Source organism: Cetorhinus maximus, chromosome 1 (genome assembly GCF_964194155.1).
Source record: "Cetorhinus maximus chromosome 1, sCetMax3.hap1.1, whole genome shotgun sequence".
NCBI lineage: Eukaryota > Metazoa > Chordata > Chondrichthyes > Lamniformes > Cetorhinidae > Cetorhinus > Cetorhinus maximus.
This window is the reverse complement of record NC_135879.1, coordinates 141,621,633-141,649,273: the sequence shown is the minus strand read 5'-3', so window position 1 is coordinate 141,649,273 and position 27,641 is coordinate 141,621,633. Positions and strand designations below refer to the sequence as shown.

Genomic DNA, 27,641 nt, shown 5'->3' with positions numbered 1-27,641 from the left:
TGATGTCTGACCCTTCCCCACTCCCCGACCTCCGATTTTTTTTTTTCCCCTCACATCCCCCAAATTCTATCCACTTACCTTAGGCACTTAGCTTCTCCCTGGCCTGTCAATTTCAATCAGATCTTTAAACTTAAGCAGAAACAGAAATACCTGGAAAAACTCAGCAGGTCTGGCAGAGAAGAGTACAGTTGACGTTTCGAGTCCTCATGACCCTTCAACAGAACTAAGTAAAAATAGGAAAGGGGTGAAATATAAGCTGGTTTATGGGTGGGGCGTGGTTGTTGGGACAAGCAGCCAGTGATAGGTGGAGATAACCACAAGCTGTCACAGACAAAAGAACAAAGAGGTGTTGAAGGTGGTGATATTATCTAAAAGAATGTGCTAATTAAGAGTAGAAGACAAGACAGATAAGGTACAGATAGCTCTAGTGGGGGTGGGGGAATACTAAAAGGTAGAAATAAACAATGGTGGAAATACACTTAAAAATAATGGAAATAGGTGGGAAAAGAAAATATATAAATTATTGGAAAAAACAAAAAGGAGGGGGAAGAAACGGGAAGGGGGTGGGGATGGAGGAGAGAGTTCAAGATCTAAAATTGTTGAACTCAATATTCAGTCCGGAAGGCTGTAAAGTGCCTAGTCGGAAAATGAGGTGCTGTTCCTCCAGTTTGCGTTGAGCTTCACTGGAACAATGCAGCAAGCCAAGGACAGACGTGGGCAAGAGAGCAGGGTGGAGTGTTGAAATGGCAAGCGACAGGGAGGTCTGGGTCATGCTTGCGGACAGACTGAAGGTGTTCTGCAAAGCTTTAAATTTACCTTATGGCAGCTTGTGCCATAAATAAGGGGCCATGTCCTCTGTCAATCCGACTGTGCTGGGCTGCGACGCTGATTGCCACTCTGAGGAAGTTGTGGCCACTGACGTGGGTGGGTTGCTGAGAAACCTGTGGGATCTGTCTTGGTCGCATCTTCCATTTAATGTGCAGTGTGGTCTGTTCAATCACAGATTGCCTGTTAATTCATATTTATTTTGTTAATTCTGAATGTTTGAGTATAAGATGGATATTATAAATTGTGTTATTTTTCTGACTTTGTATGGTAAAGTTTATTTTGTTTGTTTAGCACCTAGGAATCTTGTGGCTTTATTCTCCTATTGGGTAACTGGGATTTCAAACTTTGTCTGCTTTAAGCAAAATGTTACTGGTCCCTAACCAGTTCATAACACATTGTCTTAAATTTCTCTGCCTTCTGTTTTATGACCCTTACCCTTTGACTCTGACATTTTAAGTCAACATGGTCCATCCTTTGAATTGTAATTAACTCAGGCTTGTTTGAGTTGTACTTACATCAGATGTATACCAGTATTAAACTAGGCCTACCCCCAGCACTCAACTTAGTTTTAGGAATTAAAGTTTTAATTGTAATGTTCTAAAACATAAATCATGAACTAAGTAATCCGGAGGCGGGAACCTAACATGATCCCGCTGACTTCTGCACTTATCTAGTGCACATTTCAAGATGCACGGTAAACCCCCTGTGGCACAGACAACTCTTGAGATTTAAATACGCAGAAAGGCAATTGTCTGAAGATTTAACCCTGTATTTTTCAGTTAACTGCCAGCGCACAGGTTTCTGGGAATCCCTGAAAACTCATCAAGGTTATCAAGATTATATCATTTTGGATCTGACTGAGGTGGGGCAAGCAAATAGGGAGGACTGGAAATGCCTTGTGCATAATCCCAATCCCTACGTGCTCTTCCTCGTTCTTCCCTCTCATTGCCTACCTGCGCTCCCTGTCAGCTAAGAGCTGGAGAGCAATTTGCTGCACTTCATTGGGAATGGTCAACGTAAAGCTTTCTTCCATCCTGCTGAAACTGGCAGACCATTGGTGAGGTCAAGCATGCACTCTCTTTAATGCTGTGTCTGATTCTCCATATTGGAAACCAGTCTTTCCACGAAGGTGGGCAACAGCACAAAGGTCTGTCACATAATGGCATTCGTGCTACAGATGGACTCCTTCAACCTCTCTCCCAAGGGATGCAGTGGCTCTGTAAATGCTGACAGAACCTCACATTTTCTGCTGCTGCTCCAAAATAATCATCATGATTGATGAGTCCTACATCTGCCCTGCCCTGGGGTCAGCTGAGAAAACTTGCATTGCCCTGCGCCATCTAACAGGATCGCTCCACTGTTGTCCTATTTCCAGCACATGTTCCTGCACACTTGTGATGTATGGTTAACCATATAATAACCCAGCTACCTGCCTTGGAGACCCCACTTTTTTTTATTCATTTAAGGGATGTTGGCATTGTTGGCTATGCCAGCATTTATTGCCCATCCCTAATTGCCCTTGAGAAGTTGGTAGTGAGCTGCTTTCTTGAAGCGCTGCAGTCCATGTGGTGCAGGTAGACCCACTGGATTGCCTATCTAAATTTAAAGTCTATTTTTGACTGTTACCTTAATAGGGTGTGTAGTTGGGAGTCAAGTTAATTAGGAATTTTGGGTTTGTTATAGTATTAAGTAACTGTAACCTTATGTGCTTGAAATCTTTTTTTAGTTAATAAATGTTTTAATTTTTAGAAATCTCTATAAAGCTGTTAGTGGACTCGTTACTTCTGAATTCAGTGCACAAACCTTCTCGTAATAAATACAAGCTGCAAAACAGTTGTGGTTCCCTTGTGGATTTGGCCCATCTGATACATATCACCTGCCACCTCATAACAGTGGCTCAAATGTCACTTACCACTTGTCGGCCCAAACCTGGACCTTGTCCAGGGCTTGCTGCATTTGGACATGGACTGTTTCAGTACCTGAGGAGTTGTGAATGGTGCTGAACATTGTGCAATCATCAGCGAACATCCCCACATCTAACCTTATGATGGAAGAAAGGTCATTGATGAAGCAGCTGAAGATGGTTGGGCTGAGGACATTCCCCTGAGGTACTACTGCAATGATGTACTAGAACTGAGAAAATTGACCTCCAACAACCACAACCATCTTCCTTTGTGCTAGGCATGACTCCAACTAGTGGAGAGTTTTTCCCCCTGATTCCCATTGACTCCAGTTTTGCTAGAGCTCCTTGGTGCCATACTCAGTCAAATGCTGCCTTGATGTCAACTCTCACCTCCCCTTTGGAGTAAAGCTCTTTTGTCCATGGTTGAACCAAGGCTTTAATGAGGTCAGGAGCTGAGTGATCTGGGATTTGGCCCATCTGACACATATCACCTGCCACCTCATAACAGTGGCTCAAATGTCACTTACCACTTGTCGGCCCAAACCTGGACCTTGTCCAGGGCTTGCTGCATTTGGACATGGACTGCTTCAGTATCTGAGGAGTGGCGAATGGTGCTGAACATTGTGCAATCATCAGCGAAGATCCTCACTTCTGACCTTATGATAGAAGGAAGGTCATTGATGAAGCAGCTGAAGATGGTTGGGCCTAGGACACTACCCTGAGGAACTCCTGCAGTGATGTCCTGGAGCTGAGATGACTGACCTCCAACAACCACAACCATCTTCCTTTGTGCTCGGTATGACACCAACCAGCAGAGAGTTTGCCCCCTGATTCCCATTGACTCAAGTTTTGCTAGGGCTCCTTGATGCCACACTTGCTCAAATGCTGCCTTGATGTCAAGGGCAGTCACACTCACCTCACCTTGGGAGTTCAGTGCTTTTGTCCATGTTTGAACCAAGGCTGCAATGAGGTCAGGAGCTGAGTGGCCCTGGCGGAAACCAAACTGGGCATCAGTGAGTAGGTTATTGCTGAACAAGTGCCGCTTGATAGCACTGTTGATGACCCCTTCCAATATCTTACTGATGGTCAAGAGTAGACTGATGGGGAAGTAATTGACCAGGTTGGATTTGTCCTTTTTGTGTACAGGACATACCTGGGCAATTTTCCACATAGATGCCAGTGTTGTAGCTTACTGGAACAGCTTGGCTAGGGGCATGGCAAGTTCTGGAACACAAGTCTTCAGTACTATTGCCGGAATATTTTCAGGGCCCATAGCCTTTTGCAGTATCCAGTGCCTTCAGCTATTTCTTGATATTACGTGGAGTGAATAGAATTGGCTGAAGACTGGCATCTGTGATGCTGGGGATCTCTGGAGGAGGCTGAGATGGATCATCTACTCAGCACTTCTGGATGAAGATTGTCGCGAATGCTTCAGCCTTATCTTCTACACTGATATGCTGGGCTCTTCCATCATTTAGGATGAGGATATTTGTGGAGCCTCCTCCTCCAGTGAGTTGCTTAATTGTCCACCACCATTCATGACTGAATGTGGCAGGACTGCAGAGCTTAGATCTGATCCATTGATTGTGGTATCGCTTACCTCTGCCTATCACTTGCTGTTTGGCACACAAGTAGCCCTGCGTTATAGCTTCACCAGGTTTACACCTCATTTTTAGGTATGCCTGGCCCTGCTCCTGGCATGCCCTCCTGCACTCTTCATTGAACCGGGATTGAGTGCAAAGGGACATGGGAGTCCTAGTCCAGGATTCTCTTAAGGTTAACTTGCAGGTTAAGTCGATAGTTAGGAAGGCAAATGCAATGTTGGCATTTATTTCAAGAGGACTAGAATATAAAAGCAGGGATGTGCTGCTGAGGCTTTATAAGGCTCTGGTCAGACCACATTTAGAATGTTGTGAGCAATTTTGGGCCCCGTATCTCAGGTAGGATGTGCTGGCCCTGGAGAGGGTCCAGAGGAGATTCAGGAGAATGATCCCAGGAATGAAAGGCTAACATGTGAGGAATGTTTGAGGACTCTGGGTCTATACTCGATGGAGTTTAGAAGGATGAGGGGGGGATCTGATTGAAACTTACAGAATACTGAAAGACCTGGATAGAGTGGACGTGGGGAAGATGTTTCCATTAGTAGGAGAGACTAGGACCCGACGGCACAGCCTCAGGGTAAAGGGAAGACCTTTTAGAACAGAGATGAGGAGAAACTTCTTTAGCCAGAGAGTGGTGAATCTATGGAATTCATTGCCACAGAAGGCTGTGGAGGCCAGGTCATTGAGTATATTTAAGACCGCGATAGATAGGTTCTTGATTGGTAAGGGGATCATAAGTTACAGGGAGAAGGCGGGAGAATGGGGTTGAGAAACTTATCAGCCATGATTGAATGGCGGAGCAGACACAATGGGCCAAATGGCCTAATTTCTGCTCCTATGTCTTATGGTTTTATGATCCCATGGCTTGATGTTTATGGTGTAGTGGGGGATCTGCCAGGCCATGAGGTTACACATTGTTGTTGAGTACAATTCTGCTGCTTCTGATGGCCCACAGCGCTTCATGGATGCCCAGCCTTGAGTTGCTAGATCTGTTTGAAATCTATCCCATTTGGCACTGTGGTAGTGCCGCACAACACAATGGAGGGTACCCTCAATGCGAAGGCGGGACTTCGCCTACAGAACGATTGTGCGGTGGTCACTCCTACCGATACTGTCATGGACAGATGGATCTGTGGCAGGCAGGTTGGTGAGGATGAGTTTGAGTATGTTTTTCCCTCTTGTTGGTTCCCTCACCTGCCGCAGACCCAGTCTAGCAGCTATGTCATTTAGGACTTAGCCAGCTCAGTCAGTAGTGGTGCTACCGAGCCACTCTTGGTGATGGACATTGAAGCTCCCCAGCTAGAGTTTCTTCTGCACCCTTGCCGAGTGATGCTCAACATCGAAGAGCACTGATTCAGCAGTTGGGGGGGGTGCGGTACATGGTTATCAGCAGGTGGTTTCCTTGCCCATCTTTGACCTGATGCCACGAGACTTCATGGGGTCCAGAGTCGATGTTAAGAACTCCCAGGGCAACTCTTCCCTCCCCCCCGACTCCCAGGGCAACTCTCCCCCCCGACGAATGTATACCACTGTGTCGCCACCTCTGCTGGGTCTGTCCTGCCGGTGGGATAGGACATACCCAGGGATGGTGATAGTGGAGCCTGGGACATTACCTGTAAGGTATGATTCTGTGAGGATGTTTGTGCCAGGCTGTTGTTTGACTAGTCTGTGAGACAGCTCTCCCAATTTTGGCACGAGCCCCCAGATGTTAGTAAGGAGGACTTTCGTTTCCGGTGCCTAGGTTGTTGATGCCGGGTGGTCCATCCGGTTTCATTCCTCTTTTGTGACTTTGTAGTGGTTTGTTACAATTGAGTGGCATTTGAGTGCTGTGCCTCTGGAGGCCAGACCAGGACGACAGATTTCTTTCCCTAAAGGGCATTGGTGGACATTCATGAACCAGATGAGTCTTTACAACAATCGACAATGGTTTCATGGTCATCATTAGACTTTTAATGGCAGATTTTTATTGAATTCAAATTCCATCATCTGCTGTGGCCAGATTTGAACCCGGTCCCCAGAGAATTACTCTGGGTTACTAGTCCAGCGACAATACCACTACGCCATTGCCTCCCTGAATTTGTTGAAGACTGCCATTTGTGATGCTGGGCACCTCTGGAGGAGGCCGAGATGGATCATCCTCTCGGGACATTTGGCTGAAGATTGTTGCAAATGCTTCAGCCTTATCTTTTGCACTGATGTGCTGGAGATAATTGTGGAGCCTCCTCCTCCAGTGAGTTGTTTAATTGTCTACCACCATTTACGACTGGATGTGGCAGGTCTGTAGAGCTTAGATCTGATCCATTGGTTGTGGGTTCGCTTAGCTATGTCCATCACTTGCTGCTTACGCTGTTTGGCACACAAGTAGTTCTGAGTTGTAGCTTGACCACGTTGATACCTCATTTTTGATACCTCTGTCATGCACTCTTCATTAAACCAGGGTTGATCCCTGGCTTGACGACAATGGTAGAGTGGGGATGTGCCAGGCTATGAGGTTACAGATTATGGCTGAGTACAGTTCTGCTGCTGATGGTCCACAGCACCTCATGGATGGTCCAGCCTTGTGTTGCTAGACCTGTTCAAAATCCATACCACTTGATGGAAGGTACCTTCAATGTGAAGATAGGACTTTGCCTCCACAAGGACTGTGCAGTGCTCACTCCTACCGATGCTTTCATGGATAGATGTAGCTGCAGCAGGCAGATCAATGAGGATGGGGTCAAATTTTACCCTCCTTGGTTCTTTCACCACCTGCCACAGACCCAGGTTCGCAGCTATGTTCTTTAGGACTCAGCCGGTTTGGGCAGTGCTACTGAGCCACTCTTGGTGATGGAAATTGATGTCCCACACTCAGAGTACATTCTGTGTTCTTGCCACCCTCAGTGCTTCTTCCATGTGGAGGAATACTTACTCATCAGCTGAGGGGTGTGGCGGATCGCTATGTAGTAATCAGCAGATTTCCTTGCTCCTGTTTGACCTGATGCCGTGGTCCGGAGTCGATGTTGAGGGCTCCCTGGGCAATTTCCTCATGATTGTGTGCCACCTCTGCTGGGCCTGTACTGCTGGTGGGACAGGACATACCCAGGGATGGTGATGGTGATGGTGGTGACAGGGCTGAGTTAGCAGATGTTGTTTCTGGTGCCTAAGTTGATGTCGAGTGGTCCATCTAGGTTCACTCTTTTTGTAGTCTTATTTGTAGCGGTTTGATACAACTGAGTGCTTTGCTAGGCCATTTCAGAGGGCATTTAAGAGTCAACTCCATCGCTGTGGGCTTGGAGTTACATGTAGGCCAGACCAGGTAAGGGTGGCAGATTTCCTTCCCTGAAGGACATTTGTAAACCAGATGGGTTTTTAGAACAATCGACAATGGTTTCATGGTTTTTAATTCCCGATTTTTAATGAATTCAAATTCCACCATCTGCCTTGGTGGAATTCGAAACCGGTTCACCAGAGCATTACCCTGGGTCCCTGGATTACTCATCTAGTGACAATACCACGACGCCACCGCCATACCATTGTGCATATCTGAGCTGGTAGAGGATGCACATGAGTTGTGTACTTCGTGCACAACCTCATCCTGCATTATGCTTGAAGGACCGAGAGGAGATGAAAGACATGACTTAGAGCTGATCAGGGAAAGGGTTCAAAGTCATCATTTGTGCAGCTGATCATATTTCATTTAGAGGCAGCACAGCATCAACATAAGTAAATATGGGGTTCCTATTGCTTCATGCTATCTAATTCTACCACCAGGCATCTCCATCTTCCATCTCCACTGACAATGCACTCCATCACCATTTGTTTTGCAATTGCCAAGGCGGCGATAACTGGAGTGCCACTCCCTGGTTCTCTGTTACTCCCTGATGTTCTGTGCTCTCTTCTGCAAGGAGGAAAAGAAGAGACCCAAATGAGAGAAATGGAATGTTTGAGAGGAATGAAGGCTGACATTTGTGGAGGGTGACTGTGAAGGATAGTTGTGAGATATCAGTAAGATGAGGGTGTGTTTCAGTGATGGTTTTTCATACGAGATGTGAGGAGGTATCTTAAGAAAGAGACGAATGGGTGAAACTGCAAGGTGTTTTGGTTGAGAAGTACTGTTCAAGACAAGGCTGGAAAGTCAGTGAGAGATTTGACACTTGAAGAGAGCATGCCCGTCACTTTCTTTCCCTGATGAAGCCATTGAAGCACTTTCACCCTATACCTCTGAACGACAGACCATAACCCTATTGCTATCAGAGGCTGATGTCTTCTTCCAGCTACCAGGAATAACATTTAAAGCCTGCAGCATTATTTCCTGGGAAGCCTCTGAGAACTGTGCGGCAGCCATTCCACATTGAGTCTCCATCAGTAATGCTCATATTTGTGCCCTGACAATTGCAGAGTAGGTCAATTGACACATCCGGGCCCCCTGAGGTTTTAACAGCCAGGCAAGGGTTGTGATCGTGCCTGCTCTCTCCGATTGGTGGCGAAACCCGGAAGTGGGATGCTAATGATGTGGCTGAGTTAAAGAACCATGGCAAAACCTGTTCCATTACCTTTCAAGTTCCTGACTGGCTGCTAGAGTCCCCCTGTGCTGCAGCAGGTCTATCAGTTACAAGTCTGCCCAATGGTCAGAAAGACCTCTTCTGTGCTATATGATCCTATGATTAAAGCTAATTACTGCTGAGATCACTGCTAAATACAAATATCAGAGTTTTAAAACAGACTATTTTTCACTTTATCTCAATGTTTTATATTTTAATTATATCACATTTAGATTGAGGATAACAAATCTACTTAGTAAACATTCATCTGTGGAGATGACAGACTTTTCTTCTATAGACTAACTTGATGTTCTTTCAGATTGTTTAATACATGTTGAAATCATAAACCATTCTTTTAGTGTGTTTGTTGATGATAAGTTGTAATACTTATTCAAAATCATTCATTGTTCACATATTTAAGATACCATGTGGCAGTGTCCTTTCTCCAAACTACCTTTTTCATAGCTCAACTACGTACATACGCCTTTTCACTATATCTCATTCTTCTCATCTCAGAAATCGTGATTAATTCCCTTTTGAACCCATGTGCCATTTCTCTCAAGATTCTTTTGATTTTCTGCAATTTTATCCCTTTGAGCAAAACAGTTAACCTAGTGTCCCTCTTTACTGGTAATTGCTGAATTTCTAAATAGTGGTCTGCTGATATTTGTGAACAATTTGCCAAGACAAATTTTGTCAATTCCTTTCATGGTCTTGAAAACAAACTATATTACCTCAATATCCTGTTTCCAAAAAAAAATCACATTCCTTTAACATTCCTAACATTTCCTGATGCTTGGAAACCTCTTGTACAGCAATGTAACCTGTTAAAGTCAATAAAGACTTTTAACGATTAGCACACCAGAAAACAAATGTGTAAAAATAAAAAATAATTTTAGCAACTTTCTCTGGTCTTATGAGTTATTGTGGTTAATCATTTCACAACATTTTTGTGTTTTAATAGGGGTGAAAGAAAGCCTAAGATAGACCTCTTCCGCACATGTGTGGCTGCTATTCCCAGGCTGATTCCAGATGGCATGAGTAGGGCAGAACTTGTTGAACTTTTGGCAAGGTGATGCATTAATTTTACACAAAATTAATACTGGTTATACATGTTAGATCATCACATTGTAGGCATATTCTAATACATGAAGCGCTGAGTTACATAGAACAGAAAATAGTACCACGAATGAAAGTTAAATGCTTTCCTTAGATGAGCACGATGTCTGTCAGTAAAACATAAATCCATCAGCCAGATTTCAAAGCGGAGCTAAATAAGTCATGTCCTTGCTCATTTGGTGAATCATATTAATCCAATGAGTGAGTGTGCCTGGTTGACTTTTCCAACATTGTAAAATTGTTCTTAAAATTAAGAGAGCTGAAATTTCATTTTGAAAAAAGAAAAAGAATTGACTTTGGAAAGTGGAAGGCAGTTTAAGACTTAAGGTTATTAGCCTGAGACATTAACTCCATTTCTCTGTCTACAATTGTTGCCTGACCAGTTGAGTGTTTCCACCATTTTCTGTTTTTATTTAGGACTTTTAGTAACCTGCATTCTTATGACTCAGGAGATGAGTTTGGTATACACTCTTGTTCATAGTAATTGGACATACGTTTTCTTTTGTTTTACAGACTCACTATTCACATGGATGAAGAACTGCGAGGCCTGGCATTTACTACTCTACAGGCTTTAATGGTTGACTTTCCTGACTGGAGGGAAGATGTTCTGTCAGGGTTTGTGTCATTCATTGTCCGAGAAGTGAATGATGTCCATCCAACGCTCCTAGATAACTCTGTCAAGATGTTAGTGCAATTAATAAACCATTGGAAACAAGCTGTTCAGTCTCACATGAAAGGTCAAGATCTGCAGGTAAAGACAAAATGTATATGGAATTTGCAATGAAATATTTCATTACAGTTCAACTGGACTAGTAATCCAGAGACTTTAGGTAATTCTCTCAGGACCCGGGTTCAAATCCCACCGCGGCAGATGGTGGAATTTGAATTCACTTAATAAATATCTAAATATCGGAATTAGAACTCTAATTCTAATATAGGGAGTGACAAGGTTTTGGAGGCGTTGGCAGGCTTAAAAGTGGACAAATCTCCAGGTCAGGATGGTTTGAGTCCCAGACTGCTGAGGGAGGCAAGGGAGGAGATCGCAGGGGCTCTGACCCAAATTTTTAATTCCTCTTTGGCCACGGGGGAGGTGCCAGAGGACTGGAGAACAGCTAACGTGGTTCTGCTATTTAAGAAGGGTTGTAGAGATAAGCCAGGGAACTGCAGACCAGTGAGTCTCACGTAAGTGGTAGGGAAACTATTGGAGAAAATTCTGAAGGAGAGGATCGATATCCACTTGGAGAGGCAAGGTTTGATCAGGGATAGTCAGCATGGCTTTGTCTGAGGGAGGTCATGCCTAACAAATTTGATTGAATTTTTTGAGGAGGTGACCAGGTGTGTAGATGACGGTAGTGCAGTTGATGTAGTTTATATGGATTTCAGCAAAGCCTTTGACAAGTTCCCACATGGTAGACTTACAAAGAAGGCAAATGCGCATGAGATTCAGGGTAATTTGATAAGGTGGATTCAAAATTGGCTTAGCTGTAGGAGACAGAGGGTGATGACAAAAGGATGCTTTAGTAACTGGAAGCCAGTGTCCAGTGACGTACCACAAGGATCTGTGCTGGGTCCCCTATTATTTGTCATTTATATAAACAACACAGATGACTATGTGGGGGGTAGGATTAGTAAGTTTGCGGATGGCACAAAGATTGGCCGGGTGGTTAACAGTGAGGTTGAGTGTCTTGGGCTACAGGAAGATATAGACGGGATGGTCAAATGGACAGATAAGTGGCAGATGGAATTTAACCCTGAAAAGTGTGAGGTGATACACTTTGGAAGGAGTAATTTGACAAGGAAGTATTCAGTGAACGGCATGGCACTAGGAAGTTCTGAAGAACAAAGGGACCTTGGCATGTGTGTCCATAGATTTCTGAAGGCGGAGAGGCATGTTAGTGGGATGGTGAAAAAGGCATATGGGACACTTGCCTTTATCAATTGAGGCATAGATTACAAAAGTAGGGAGGTCATGTTGGAGTTGTATTGAACCTTGGTGAGGCCACAGCTGGAGTACTGTGTGCAGTTCTGGTCGCCACATTATAGGAAGGATGTGATTGCACTGGAGGGGGTGCAGAGGAGATTCACCAGGATGTTGCCTGGGTTTAAACATTTAAGTTATGAAGAGAGGTTGGATAGACTTGGGTTGTTTTCGTTGGAGCAGAGAAGACTGAGGGGTGACCTTATTGAGGTGTAGAAGATTATGAGGGGCATGGACAGGGTGGATAGGGAGCAGCTGTTCCCCTTAGTTGAAGGGTCAGTCACAAGGGGACATAATTTCAAGGTGAGGGGCAGGAGGTTTAGGGGGGAATGTGAGGAAAAACTTTTTAACCCAGATGGTGGGGACGGTCTGGAATGCACTGCCTGGGAGGGTGGTGGAGACGGGTTGCCTCACACTCTTTAAAAAGTACCTGGATGAGCACTTGGCACGTCATAACATTCAAGGCTATGGACCAAGTGCTGTTAAATGGGATTAGGTAGGTAGGTCAGGTGTTTCTCACGTGTCGGTGCAGACTCAATGGACCTCTTCTGCACTGTGTGATTCTATGATAATGATGATCATGAAAACATTGGTGTTTGTTGTAAAGACCCATATGGTTCACTAATTTCCTTTAAGGAAGGAAATCTGCCTGTTCTGGCCTACATGTGAGTCCAGATCCACAGCAATGTGGTTGACTCTTAAGTGCCCTCAGAAATCGCCTAGCAAGGCACTCAGTTGTATCAAACTGCCCAAAAGTTAATAATAAGGAATGAAACTGGACGGACCACCCGGCAATGATCTGGAAACGACAATGGTAAACTCAGCCCTGTCAACCCTGCAAAGTCCTGCTTAACACCTGGGAGCTTGTGCCAAAATTGGGAGAATTGCTGTCTCTCAGACTAGACAAGTAACAGCCTGACATAGTCGTACTCACAGAATCATACCTTACAGATAGTGTCCCAGACAGCACTATCACCATCCCTGGGGATGTCCTGTTCCAGGACAGACCCAGTGGAGGTGGCGGCACAGTAGTATACAGCCAGGAGAGAGTTGCTCTGGGAGTCCTCAACTATGACTCTGCACCCTATGAAGTCTTATGGCATCAGGCCAAACATGGGCAAGGAAACCTCCTGTTGACTATCACGTACTGATCCTCCCTCAGCTGGTGAATCAGTACTCCTCCATGTTGAATACCATTTTTAGGAAGCACCGAGGGTGGCAAGGGCACAGAATGTACTCTGGGTAGGGGACTTCATTGTCCATCACCTAGAGTGGATCGGTAGCACCACTACTGACTGAGCTGGCTGAGTCCTAAAGGACATAGTTGCTAGACTGGGACTGCAGCAGGTGGTGACGGAGCCAACAAGAGGGAAAAACATCAACTTCATCCTCACCAACCTGCCTGCCGCAGATGCATCTATCCATGACAGTATCGGTAGGAGTAACCACTGCACAATCCTTGTGGAGACAGAATCCCATCTTCACATTGAGGATACACTCCAACGTGTTCTGTGGCACTACCACCGTGCTAAACGGGGTAGATTTCGAACAGGCCTAGCAACACAAGACTAGGCAACCATGAGGCTTGGTGGGCCACAAGCAGAAGCAGAATTGTACTCAACCACAATCTGTAACCTCATGGCCTGGCATATCTCTCAATCTACCATTACCATGAAGCCAGGGGATCAACCCTGGTTCAATGAAGAATGCAGGAGGGCATCCCAGGACCAGCAGCAGGCATACCTAAAAATGAGGTGTCAATGTGGTGAAGCTATAACACAGGACTACTTGCATGCCAAACAGCATAAGCAGCAAGAGATAGATAGAGCTATGTGATTCCACAACCAATGGATCAGATCTAAGCTCTGCTGCATCCAGCCGTGAATAATTAAACAACTCGCTGGCAGAGGAGACCCCACAAATATCCCCATCCTCAATGATGGGAGAGCCCAGCACGTTGGTGCAAAAGATAAGGCTGAAGCAATTATCTTCAGCCAGAAGTGCTGGGTGGATGATCCATCTTGGCCTCCTCCAGAGGTCCACAGCATCACAGATGCCAGTCTTCAACCAATTTGATTCACTCCACATGATATCAAGAAACGGCTGAAGGCACTGGATACTGCAAAGGCCCTGACAATATTCTGGCAATAGTACTGAAGACTTGTGCTCCCAGAGCTTGCCATATCCCTGGCCAAGCTGTTCCAGTACAGCTACAACACTGGCATCTATCCGGCTATGTGGAAAATTGCCCAGGTATGTCCTGTCCACAGAAAGCAGGACAAATCCAACCCGGCCAATTACTGCCCTATCAGTCTACTCGCTATCATCAGTAAAGTGATGGAAGAGGTCATCAGTAGTGCTATTAAGCGGTACTTGCTTACCAATAACCTGCTCACTGATGCTCAGTTTGTGTTCTGCCAGGGTCAATGAGCTCCTGACCTCATTACAGCCTTGGTTCAAACAAAAGAGCTGAACCCAGAATTGCGGTCAGAGTGACTGCTCTTGACATCAAGGCAACATTTGACCAAGTGGGGCATAAAGGAGCAAAGCTGGAGTCAATGGGAATCGGGGGGGAAACCCTCTGCTGGTTGGAGTCATAGCTAGTGCAACGAAAGATGTTTGTGGTTGTTGGAGGTCAATCATCTCAATTCCAAGACATCACTGCAGGAGTTCCTCAGGGTAGTGTCCGAGGCCCAACCATCTTCAGCTGCCTCATCAATAACTTCCCTTTCATCCTTATGTCAGAAGTGGGGATGTTCGCTGATGAGTGCACAATATTCAGCACCAGTCGTGACTCCACAGATACTGAAGCAGCCCATGTCCAAAAGCAGCAAGACCTGGATAATATCCAGGCTTGGGCTGGCAAGTGGCAAGCAACACACAAGTGGCACAAATGACCATCTCCAACAAGAGAGAATCTAACCATCACCCCATGATATTCAATGGCATTACCATTGCTGAATCCAACACTGTCAACATCTTCGAGGTTACCATTGATCAGAAATTGAACTGGACTAGCCATATAAATACTGTGGCTATAAGAGCAGGTCAGAGGCTAGGAATCGCGCAGCGAGTAACTCGTCTCCTGACTCCCCAAAGCCTGTCCATCATCTACAAGGCAAAAGTCAGGAATGTAATGTAATACTCTCCATTTGCCTGGATGAGTGCAGCTCCAACAGCACTCAAGAAGCTTGACACCATCCAGGATAAAGCAACCCACTTGATTGGTACCCCATCCACAAACATTCACTCTCTCCACCACTGATGCACAGTGGTAACAGTGTGTACCACTGCAAGATGCACTGTGGGAGCTCACCAAGCCTCCCTCGACAGCGCCTTCCAAACCCACGACCGCTGCCATCTAGAAGGACAATGCACCTGCAATTTACTCTCCAAGCCACTCACCATTCTGACTTGGCAATATATCGCCATTCCTTATTGTCGCTGGGTCAAAATCTTGTAACTTCCTCCCTAATAGCACTGAGTGTTACCTACACCGCATGGACTGCAGCAGTTTAAGAAGGCAGCTCACCACCAATTTCTCAAGGGTAACTGGGAATGGGCAATAAATACTAGCCTAGCCACTGACACCCATGAATGAATAAAAAAAACACTAATTTGTTTTGTGACTTAATACTTCTTCCTCAATAACTGTTATCCACAGCGTGCTGTTCCCAATGGAGCTGCCCACACGCTTCCACTGGAACGGAGCCCTTATTCTTCTGTCTTCCATGCAGCGGAAGGTTTTGCCTTAGTGGTTCTGTGCAGCTGTCGGCCAGCCACCAGAAGACTTGCTGTCAACATTCTAAGAGAAATTAGAACTTTGTTCACAGCTTTGGGCGTTTCAAAGGTTAGTACTACTAATAAGTTTCTGTTTACTATTAACAGTTGTGTGATGCAAATTTGATGGGATGAATGGCCTCCTTCAGTGCTGTATTATTTTGTGATTCTATACTGCTCATTATTAACTGATTCAAAAGAAAAATTGGCCCTTATTCCTATTATCAGGGACCTATACATACTGATGTTTAGATATTTGAAACGAAGGATAGGTTTGACCACCAATATTTATAACATAGATCATCCTTAAGAATTTTATGTTTCAATGAGATCACATCACATTCTTCTAAATTCTATTGAATGTAGGCTAATCTACTCCATCTCTCCTCATCCCTGAAATCAGCCTAAAGAACCGTCATTGAACTTCTTCTAAGGAAAGTATATCCTTCCTTAGGTAAGCAGATCAAAACTGTGCAGAGTACTCCAGATGCAGTCTCACCAAAACCCTGAACAATTTCATTAAGACTTCTTTACTCTTACACTTCAATCCCTTTCTAATAAATGCTAGCATACCATTTAGTGTTAGCTGTGCTTCAGTTGGCAGCAGCCTTTGCTCTTAGAAGGCTAAGTCCACGCTAGGACTTAAGCATAAAAATCTAGGCTGATATTCCAGTGGAATACTGAGGAAGTGCTGCACTGTCAGAGGTGCTGGCTTTCGGTGAGACATCAAACCTAGTCCCCATCTGTCCCCTCAGGTGGACGTAAGCACCCACTGTGCTGTTAATTGACTTGTTTTTAGTGGTTTGATACAATTGAGTGGCTTGCTAGGCCATTTGACAGGGCATTTGAGAGTCAACCACATTGCTGTGGGTCTGGAGTCGCATGTAGGCCAGACCAAGGAAGAACGGCAGATTTCCTTCCTTAAAGGACATTAGTGAACCAGATGGGTTTTTATGATAATCAACAGTGGTTTCATGGTCATCATTAGACTTTTTTTATTTGCTGATATTTTATTGAATTCAAATTTCACCAACTACCATGGTGCGATTCAAACCTGGTTCCCCAGAGCATTGCCTGGGTCTCTGGATTACCACAATACTACTATGCCACTGCCTCCCCCATGTCCCTTTACAGTCTTTTTGCATTTTCCTCACTGCTTACTTTCCCACCTAAATTTGTTATCGTTAGCAAATCTGGATAGATTACGCTCAGTCCTTTCATCTAAGCCTATGATATAAATTGTAACTAGCTGAGGCACATGTGCTGATCCTTGTGATATCCCCCTTTAGTTGCATCCTGTCAACCTGAAAGTGACACATTTATTCCTACTTTTTTTTTTCTGTCCATTAACCAATCTTCAATCCTTGCTAATATGTTGTGCCCAATGCCCTGAGCCCTATTTTGTGTAATAACCTTTTATGTGGCACCTACCTTGTAAAATCCAAATACAGTACTTACACTCTTCTTAGGCAGTCTCTCGGGGTTGAGCATGATTGACTTCCATTCCAGTTCGATGGCTTCTGAGATGGCTGCTAAACCCAATGTGCAATCTGTAGACTCTGCCACATGTGAGGCAGGTGGTGCTTGAAAGGTCAAGCAGATGAGGTATCTGGAGACTTGTGCACACTCTCCTACCCCCTACCCCTCACCTTCGCCTCTGCGTGCTCCCAACAAAGTCTCTTGATGTGTTCGGTGCCTTTTTGATAATCCTGCTCCATTTTGGTCAGTCACAAGTCAGGGACTCCCATGAGTCGGCGGCATGTTTGATCTCTTCAGGGATACTTTGAGGACATTCTGAGAGTGTTTCACCTGTCCTCCTGGGAGTTTCCTGCCATTACTGAGTTCCAAGTTGCTTCTGGTATCAGGGATACACATGACATGCCCCACCAAGCGGATCTGATTTTGAGTGATTAGCAGCTCTATGTTGGCATGTTGACTTGGGAGAGGACGTTGCTGTTGAACCCCCTTTCTTGCCACCAGACTTGGAGGATATTGTAAAGGCACCGCTGTTGGCACCTCTCGAGTGCTTTGAGATGCCAGCTGTAGGCTGTCCAAATCGCTGAAGCATTTGGAGTGTGGGGTTCATTGCTGTTCGATTAAACCATGACCTTAATCTTAGGTTTGAGATCCTGGTCTTCAAATACTTTTTTCCTCAGTTGGCCGAAAGCTGAGCTGGCACATTGGAGTCAGTGGTGAATTTCATCATCTATCTTCGTTGAGAGGAGGCTAAGAAGATGTGGAAAATGGTCCACGTTTTTCAGGATCCTCGCCGTTGATCTTAACCGACAGGGAATTGTGGCAAGTTCAAGAAAATGTAAGGAACAACACCATCTGCTGTACATGACCTTTTTCAACCTCAAGAAAGCCTTTTACAGTCAACCACTTAGGCTTATGAAGTATCTTCCTCAAATTTGGCTACGCTCAGAAATTTGTCACCATCTTCAGCCTACTCCAAGATGATATGCAAGTTATGATCCTCACCAATGGAACTATCACAGACCCTATCTTAGTGAAGACTGGGGCCAAAACAAGGTTGTGTCATTGCACCAACTCTCCTCTGTTTTTCTTGCTGCGGCACTGCACTATACCTCCAGTAATTACCTTCAAGCGTGGAGATAATTTACAGAACAGATGGGAAGCTGCTCAACCTACACCACCTTCAATCCAAAACCAAAATCACTCCACTCTCAGTCATTGAGCTTTAGTATGCAGATGACAGTTATGTGTGCACTTACTCAAACTGAGCTCCAGGTCACCGTTGACTCCTTCTGTGAAGCATATGAGAAAATGGGCCTTTTACTAAAGACCCGGAAAATTAAGGTTCTCTTGAGTCCCATTAATCTCTTGTATATTTTATTAGAATTCTTGCTGGTTTGTCTAGTAGGTAACACTACAAATTTGATGTTTTTACACTGCTGTTTCCCGAATCCATTACTCAACACATTCTACAAGATAAGAATTTCCCTTTCATTTCAGGGAGACGAAGAGCTGGCAATTGACGTCATGGATCGATTAAGCCCCTCAATCTTGGAAAGCTTCATACACCTCACTGGAGCAGATCAGGTAGATCAGTGAGCGGGAATTGTTTGATACTTTACAGCCCAAAGGCAAATATAGCGTTGACAATTTTGACAATATTAACAGAAATGTGAACCTCATTTATATATTCAGAATTATTACTCAGCCCCCGCAACATTGGTCATGTTTTCAGGTAGTGAATGCCGAAGGTGCATAACAATTTACAAACACCTAACGTTAGAATAAGATCTGCCAAAACAAAATAATAAATTCCATAACTGATCGTCCTATATCTTGCGAGCCAAGCTTATGAAATGGGTCATACTAGTAGTGATAGAATAGCTGTTACGTTGGTGAGTATGTCCTCCTGGGGGTAAAGTATCAGGTAATATAGCTATGCAATGCATTGGAGGTCATGGCCAATCCACGTTCCTTCTCATTCATGATTCATCATACTGCAAACAATTGACCTGTGACATGCTACACAGGGAGGTCAGCTGCGCCACATAGGGAAGGATGAAAAACTGGACAGAGCCCTCTGTTCCTATTTGAGTTGCTCTTGGGTACCTCTGTACTCCTTTGTGTAGCCAAAGTAGACTTCTAAAAATAGATCACCTGTCTGACCTCTTGTCCCGCGATCATAAGTAGTCTCTGAAAACCAAGGAGTGGAGGGTGGGGTACGGGTGCGAAGTCATTGCAGGGAACGCTTGTAGACTTCAAATGTAACTAAAATTCTGTTTTTTCTGTGTGGCTGAGAACACCGCATCTAGCTTGTACCTCTCTTGTAGCCTTGTTCTTGTATTTGAGAAACATACTGTGTACGTTTGGATGTAACAAACTCTGGCTTGTAAACATTTAATGTAAACATTTCAGTTAATTTTTTTTATTTTGGCAAGTTTTTGGACTGTAAGCTTTTTTTAAATTTAAGACAGAAGACAAAGATGCAATATGTGCTATACTGGTAATATCATTGAAGAAGATCAGCTAATTTCTCCATGGAACTTGACCTAACAGTTGCTTGGTAGTACAGAACTTGGATATTACTGAAAAGCGAGACATGTTGCTGAAGCTATAGTTCCCCATTACTTTCTCCATGGCAACACTTCAGCCAATCAGACTTGACTAACCAAACAATGAGCACCCTTTTCTCTATAAATTGTGATCGTTTGAAATTTAACATTCTTGCATTTGTCCTGATGAGTGCAAGATGAAAAGCTTCAGCAACTTGACCTAACCTAGTTCTGCAACCTTCTCTAACCCTCTATCCTTTTCAAAATGACCTGTTCTTCTGATGTTTCACTGGTTCAACTGGACAACCAACGATCCTGACACTATCTGAAGAACAGGATTGTTTTCTCAGTATCCTGGTCGACATTCCTGTTTCAAAGAGATATCACCAAAAAAACTATTCAATCATTTTGGTACTTTTTATGGGATGAAGCAGTGTATTAAGGCTGACCCTGCTTTGCCATATATTTTTGTCATGTGCTGCGCCAAAGGCATCCATGAGTGGGTCCTGGCTTCCTGAGTGACTCTAAATGCATGATATCTAGTATGATAACCTTGTCCCTGGGTCAAACAGACACCCTTGTTACCATATTTAACTTACTAAATATGATTTAAGCCTGCCAGTTACCTCATTGATTTTGGAAAGTGGTTAAAGCTATTGACTTCAGAACAAGTTAATTAAAAGTAAAGTTAAGCACATGTAAGAGACAATCCAGCGCTTTAAACACTCTTCTTAAAAAAGAACTTATAACATTTTCTGTCTTCTCAGATTGAAAAATAACAAATGTTGCTACACTGGGCTAACTATTGACAGTACTTAACTCATACCAGCATCTACACTATATCCTTTATATTTGTGACGGACCAAGGAATGTTATAAAAGCACATCCGCATGAATTGTGGATGAGATACCAAGTGATATAAGATAGAACTGGTAAACTGCGAAAGATGGTTCCAGTCGTGTCTCTGCTTTAACTGGAGAGGTGAAACACTACTCCTTTGTCTCTTTCCCCTCACCACAGCCCTTGAGCCTCGTGTGACACCCTGTAGGACCCCTCTTACTTGGAATACAGAGTTATTTGCATTCACCTAATCCCAGATAAGAGGAATCAAAATGTTATCTTCACAAACAGGTGTAACCGTCAGTCGGAGTGAGGTTCAAAGGCTGCCCTTTCAGACCCTCGCCTCTGGCCAAAAAAAGCAACAACCAAACAATCCTCCAAAGTTAATGGACTAGTAATTATTCAGACATTATCAGAATATGTTTTTGATCAACTTTAATAGTCCTGCAATTAAAAAATATTAGTAGATCAAGGCCATCTAGAGAAGGCATCCAATTGCCTGTACATACATCATCTGCGAAATACCATTTCCAACCTCACAGAAGCATACATTTTAATTAATTCAACAATATTCTGGAGTACGACAGATTTAAAGTGGCCAACCAACCCACATATCAAAATGTATTAACTATCTTATGATTCAAAATGTGATTAAATTCATAACATGATAATAAGTCACTACAACTCACCTCATTGTGAAGGCTACAAATGCATGTGTAATTTGTTGGCTCTATATCAGTGGTTCTGTTTTATTTATGAAGCATTAGCTCATTATCGTTATCTTCATTTACATCTACATATGAGTTTATCCATTAAGTAGCTGAACCACACAGAGCTATGACATCTCAGGTTCAGAATCCATTCTAACTGAAGTCAGCTAATTCTAATCTGGATGATAGTATGGTTCCTTGGACGAATAAGAGGTTTTTACTTTTTATTGTTATCTGGCGTCACACCTGTTCCCCACTGGAACAAAAATGCAAACACCGGGCGAGGACAGGATCATGCTAGGTTGTTAAGTCTCTCTCAATTCAATAGCCCGATGGCACAAATGACAATAGACTTATTGTGTGAGTTATTAGAAGGCTTATATGCAATCATAACCCAGCAAGGAGTCAGTATTTTCATGAGTGGAGGAATGAGATATGTCTGTATGTTTAGGAGTTGGAAATATTTTATTTTATTGCTACCTTGTGTTGAACATAATTTTCTAAAGTGATGTATATTAAAAAGCTGCTAATTTTATTTTTGTTTTCCCCTTAAATCAGACAAACTTGCTGTATTGCCCCAATGGGATAGACCTCCAGGCACTTGCAGAATGGAGTTCCTCTCCCATCAGCCATCAGTTTGATGTGGTCAGTCCTTCACACATATGGATATTTGCACATGTGACACAGGGCCTGGACCCTTGGGTAATTAGCTTATCAAGCTTCCTCAAGCAAGAAAATTTGCCCAAACATTGTCCGTCAGCACTGAGTTATGCATGGATGTTTTCATACACTCGCCTACAGATGCTTTCTCCGCAGGTGGACATAAAGTAAGTCTTTCTGAACTGATTCTTAAACTTATTGCTAGCCATGACTGTGGTCCCTTAATCAGGTAGTGATATACGTGAGTGATCTCTTTCCTGCACCTTTTGGTTTATTAGATTAATTAATTTTGAATTAAGTGGTGAGTTATTATTGATCAATATTGGTTATGAGCTTCATAAATGATATTAGGTCTCTGTATCTATAGTGATTCTATATCTACAGCCCTCTAAGGTAGAGAATTCCAAAGATTCACAATCCTCAAGAGTGAGGAAACTTATCTCAGTCTGAAAGCATGCTCCTCTTATCCTGAGACTAGCTTCTGCTCTGTGAACTTTCATCAGAACACCTGGGTTTCACTCTCCACAGTTACTGCCAGGCCTGCTGAGCAATTCCAGCATTTACTATTCTTATTTCAGAATTCCAGAATTTGCAGTATTTTACTTTTAGTCCAGAGGTGCATTGTGCAATGAAAGGAGTTGTAAGACGTATCTTAATTGCGTTAATTAGTTCATGTGAAGTACTTTTTCTTTAGTTTGGAGTATTAGTTGCCCGTTAATTAATGTTTGATTTATGTGATTTTGGTCTGCTTGTTGCAGTAACAGTCTTAATACATGAAATCTTGTCCTTTGGTTATTTCCATTGGTCATTTGGAGAATCAAAGAATTGATACAGTGCAGAAGGATGCCATATGGTCCATCATGTCTGCACTGGCTCTCTGAATGAGCAATTCACTTAGTGCCATTCTCCACCTTTTCCCTGTAACCCTGCACATTATTCCTTTTCAGATAACAGTTTAATTCCCTTTTGAATGCTTCGATTGAACCTGCTCCACCACACACTCAGACAGTGCATTCCAGACCAAAACTACTTGCTGCATGAAAAGGCTTTTTCTCGCACTGCTTTTGCTTCTTTTTGCAATTGCTTTACATCTGTGCCCACTCTTTCTCAATCCTTTCACAAGTGGGAACAGATTCTCCCTATCTACTCTATCCAGACCTCTCTTGATTTCTTACTTGATAAAGACAGAGTACTCATTTAGTACTTCAGTGATCCCCTCTGCCTCCATGCGCAAATTCCCGTTATGTCTTTAATCTTTGGGCACCCACCCCTTTTTTTTATTATCACCCTTTTACTCTTGATATACCTATAAAAGATTTTTGGATTTCCTTTTATATTAGCTGCCAGTGTCTTCTCACTCTTCTCACATTCTCTTTACTTTTTTTTCCACTTCCCTTCTAACTTGCTATATTCAGCCTGGTTCTCACTTGTATTATCAACCTGAAATCTGTCTTATGCAAACTTTTTCTGCTTCATGTTACTCTATCTTTTTTATCATCCTGGGAGCTCTAGCTTTGTTGGCCCTACCTTTCCTGTACCCGAACTATCTCCTCTTTAAATACAGTTCATTGCTCCATTATAGTTTTGGCTGCCAATCCTTGATTCCAATTTAGCAATCTTGTGGGATGAACCCTCCACAGATGCTGTCTCACCCTCCTTTCCTCCTTCCTGTAATGCTCAATCATTTAAGTATCTCTCTTTGTCACCATCGTTCTATTTCCTCTGCCTTTAAGTCAACTTTCAGGTCACAGCGAACTATTATCGAACCTGCATATGTCAGCACTGTGCTTTTTGGTAGCCTCAGGACAACATAAGAGCCCTTCGATCAAGACCCTGTCTCATGCTCTTTGCCTTAATTGCTTTTCTCCATAACAAAAATAAAAATACCTGGAGAAACTCAGCAGGTCTGACAGCATCTGCGGAGAGGAACACAGTTAACGTTTCGAGTCCGTATGACTCTTCAACAGAACTAAGGAAAAATAGAAAAGAGGTGAAATATAAGCTGGTTTAAGGGGGGGTGGGACAGGTAGAGCTGGATAGAGGGCCAGTGATAGGTGGAGATAGCCAAAAGATGTCATAGATAAAAGGACAAAGAGGTGTTGAAGGTGGTGATATTATCTAAGGAGTGTGCTAATTAAGGGTAGAAAGCAGGACGAGCAAGGTATAGATAGCCCTAGTGGGGGTGGGGTGGGGGGAAGGGATCGAAATAGGCTAAAAGATAGAGATAAAACAATGGATGGAAATACATTTAAAAATAATGGAAATAGGTGAGAAAAGAAAAATCTATATAAATTATTGGAAAAAAGGGGGATCAGAAAGGGGGTGAGGATGGAGGAGAGAGTTCATGATCTAAAATTGTTGAACTCAATATTCAGTCTGGAAGGCTGTAAAATGCCTAGTCGGAAGATGAGGTGCTGTTCCTCCAGTTTGCGTTGAGCTTCACTGGAAGAATGCAGCAGGCCGTGTCTCATCCTCCTTTCTTCCATCCTGTAGTATTCTCCTCCTGCATTAAAATAGTGAACAACAGAATGTCCAAAGAGAATCCTATGTTTATTCAGAAGTCTTGCTTCGGGAGTGAAAATGACCTGATGATGTCACAGGCTGTCAAGGTGTCGGAGGTGACCCTAGCTCTATGTAGATGCTCTGCAAATGAAAAACTGCTACAGATTTCGGAACCCCTGCAATTTATAAAGCTTAAAGATTTTCCAGGCTACGCTGGGATTGTTCTCCTTAGAGAAAAGAAATTTGAGAAGAGATTTGGTAGAGCTGTACAAGATCAGGAAGGGTCTGAACAGAGTAGATAGAGCGAAACTGTTCATATTGGCAGAAGGGTTGAGAATTAGAGTGCACCAAGTTAAAGTATTTGGCAAAAGAAGCAATGGCGATATGAGGAAAAACTTCTTTGCGCAGCCAGTGGTTAGGATCTGGAATGCACAGAGTGTGTAGTGGAGGCAGATTCAAAATGGCTTTCAAAGGGGATTTGGATAAACACCTGAGTAGAAAAGAAATTGCTGGGCAATGGGGAAAGGGTGGGTGTGTGGGACTAGCAGGGTTGTTCTTGCAGAGACAAAGTGGGCTGAATGACTTCCTTCTGTGCTATAAATATTCTATGATTCAATAACACACTCAAAAATTTGAGCGCTTTTAATTTCGAGTACTTCTTAAAATTGATATACTTATTTTCTAAATCTCCCCTCTTTCCATACAGTAGTCCGATAAATGCCAAAAAAGTGAGCACCACAATTGGCAATGATTCGTACATTGGGCTTTGGAGAAACTACCTTATTCTTTGCTGCAGTGCAGCAACATGTAACACAGCTACTTCAGGGTCAGTGCGGTGTTCCCCTCCTGAGACGCTGGCGTCTACACCTGATAGTGGATATAGTCTGGATTCTAAGGTAAGCGCATTTTTATTGTTCAAAAATTGAAGAAACAACTCTCTTGAGCAGAATGGAGGAAGGGAAATCAATTCTCGGATTGTGCCCTAGTTCTTTTTAAAAGCAATTTTTATATGTGAATGGCTTAACAGGTTAGTGTTTCAAAGCATTGACAGGTAGAGCAGAAAGAAATGTTTGTTTTCTGCACATAGCTTCTGAAACATTTATCCTTTCACTGTCCTATTATGCATATTGAAAACATCTTGGGGCACTAATGTTCCATCTTTGTAAAATTGTATTTATTTTATCTTCAGGATTGCTCCTGTTACCATTGTCATGACTACAGCCTTACACGGTTCAAATTCACTAAAAACAATTTCAATGTCCAGTGTCAGATGATTGAAGCTTAGGCATAAAGGAGGTTAACTAAATCAATGTAGATTCCACTTTTTGTTTTCTTTCTTGATGGCCCCCGTGATTTCGATATCATTGACACCTACAGTTCCAAAATTCTTGTGATTGTGTTCCCCAACCCCCCAAGTCATATTTGCCCATTACCTCATGTTCGCCATTAACATGTAACACAGCTATTTAAGGGTCAATGCAGAGCTCACCTCCTGAGACAATGGCATCTACTCCTGATAGTGGTTAGAGTCTGAACTCTTAAGTTAAGTATATCTTTATTGTTCAAAGTAAATTAAGTATATCCACAAAGTTTCAATTTTATAATTTTTATACCCATGTTCAAATCCATGTCTTGCTCCTTCTAATATATGTAGCGTCCACCAGCCCTACAACCATCTAAGGACTCTGCATTTCTCTAACTGCATTCTTATGCACTCCCTCTTCCTTTGTTCCACCATTAGCTGTCGTGCTTTCGGTGGCCTGGGTCCTAACTTGTGGAATTTCCTTTCTAAACCCCACCCCCCTCTCTCTTTTGCTTTAAGACTCACCTTAATATATCTCTTTGACCAAGGTTTTAGTCACCTGTCCCAGTATTTCCCCCTTTGGCTCAGTGTCTATTTGTGTCCTACTACATCCCTGATTGGTGCATTGGGATGTTTCCTACATTGAAGGTGCTATATAAATGCAGCTATTTGTTAACCAGATTTTCCCTTTATTAGGCTCATATGATACTATCATTAAATGCTTCATCTCCTCCCTTTAGGATTCCTCTGGAGAGAGTGATGGTTATTGGAGCTCCTGGTTCCTCAAAACAAAAGCAGGGAATTTTCTCTAGAACGAGAAATAATAATATTCACTGTAGGAGTTATGTATTATTTCTATTTTTCCAAGATGATTTTATCCATCATCTTCCATAGTTTAAGAAGGGAGCGAACATATGAATTAGAAGCAGGAGTAGGCCTTTTGGCCCCTCGAGCCTGCTCTGCCATTCAATGAGATCATAGCCCCAAATCCAAGTTGCTGCCTTTCCCTGATAATCTTTGACTTTCTTGTTGGTCAAGAATCTATCTACCTCTGCCTTAAAAATATTCAATGACCCTGCCTCCACCGCTCTCTGGGGAAGAGAGCTCCAAAGACTCACGACCCTCTGAGAGAAAAAATGCCTACTCACCTCCATCTTAAATGGGAGACCTCTTAATTTTTAAACTGTGTACCCTAGTCCTAGTCTGTCCCACAAGGGGAAACAGCCTCTCAGCATCCACCCTGTCAAGCTCCCTGAGGATCTTATGTTTCTAAACTTCAGTAGATACAGGCCTAGCCTGCCCAACCTTTCTTCATAAGGTAACCCCTCCCCCATCCCTGGTATCAATCGAGTGAACCTTCTCTGAACAGTGCTCCAGATGTGGTCTCACCAACACCCTGTACAGCTGTGGCAAAACAACCCTACTTAGATAAAAGCAAAATACTGCAGATGCTGGAAATCTGAAATAAAAACAGAAAATGCTGGAAAAACTCAGGTCTGGCAGCATCTGTAGAGAGAGAAACAGTTAATGTTTCGAGAAGGTCAGGGATAGGTGGGAGCTAAGGAGAGATTAACAAAGCTGTCATGGACACAAGACAAGGGAGTGTTAATGGTAGTGGTGAAGATGAAAGAAGGTGCTGATGATGGCTTAAAGATAAGAAAGCAGAATGTGTTAATAGTAGAACAAGGGTCAGCACTCTGTGAAAGCACAACATAGAAACAAATAACAGATGACCCTGTTGGCAGGGGTGGAGGGAGGTCCATGACCTTCTATTTTGCTTCACCTGCTCCACCCCCCTTAAACAGTATAAATTCCGTCACATTTTTACTTCTCGCTAGCTCTGACAAAGAGCCATACAGACTCGAAACG

General features: G+C 43.3%; 1 protein-coding gene across 12 annotated transcripts in view; it reads left to right on the top strand.

Annotated features, from left to right (window-relative positions):
• fryl (furry homolog, like) overlaps positions 1 to 27,641 on the top strand; it is a 594,162-nt gene that overhangs the window by 332,067 nt on the left and 234,454 nt on the right. For all 12 annotated transcript variants that reach the window (XM_078547597.1, XM_078547607.1, XM_078547572.1 and 9 more), the window contains 6 exons: positions 9,817 to 9,924; positions 10,485 to 10,722; positions 15,614 to 15,799; positions 18,706 to 18,792; positions 21,866 to 22,134; positions 25,176 to 25,365. In XM_078547597.1, coding sequence (XP_078403723.1) covers positions 9,817 to 9,924; positions 10,485 to 10,722; positions 15,614 to 15,799; positions 18,706 to 18,792; positions 21,866 to 22,134; positions 25,176 to 25,365 — 1,078 coding nt within the window. The remainder of the gene's footprint in view (positions 1 to 9,816; positions 9,925 to 10,484; positions 10,723 to 15,613; positions 15,800 to 18,705; positions 18,793 to 21,865; positions 22,135 to 25,175; positions 25,366 to 27,641) is intronic.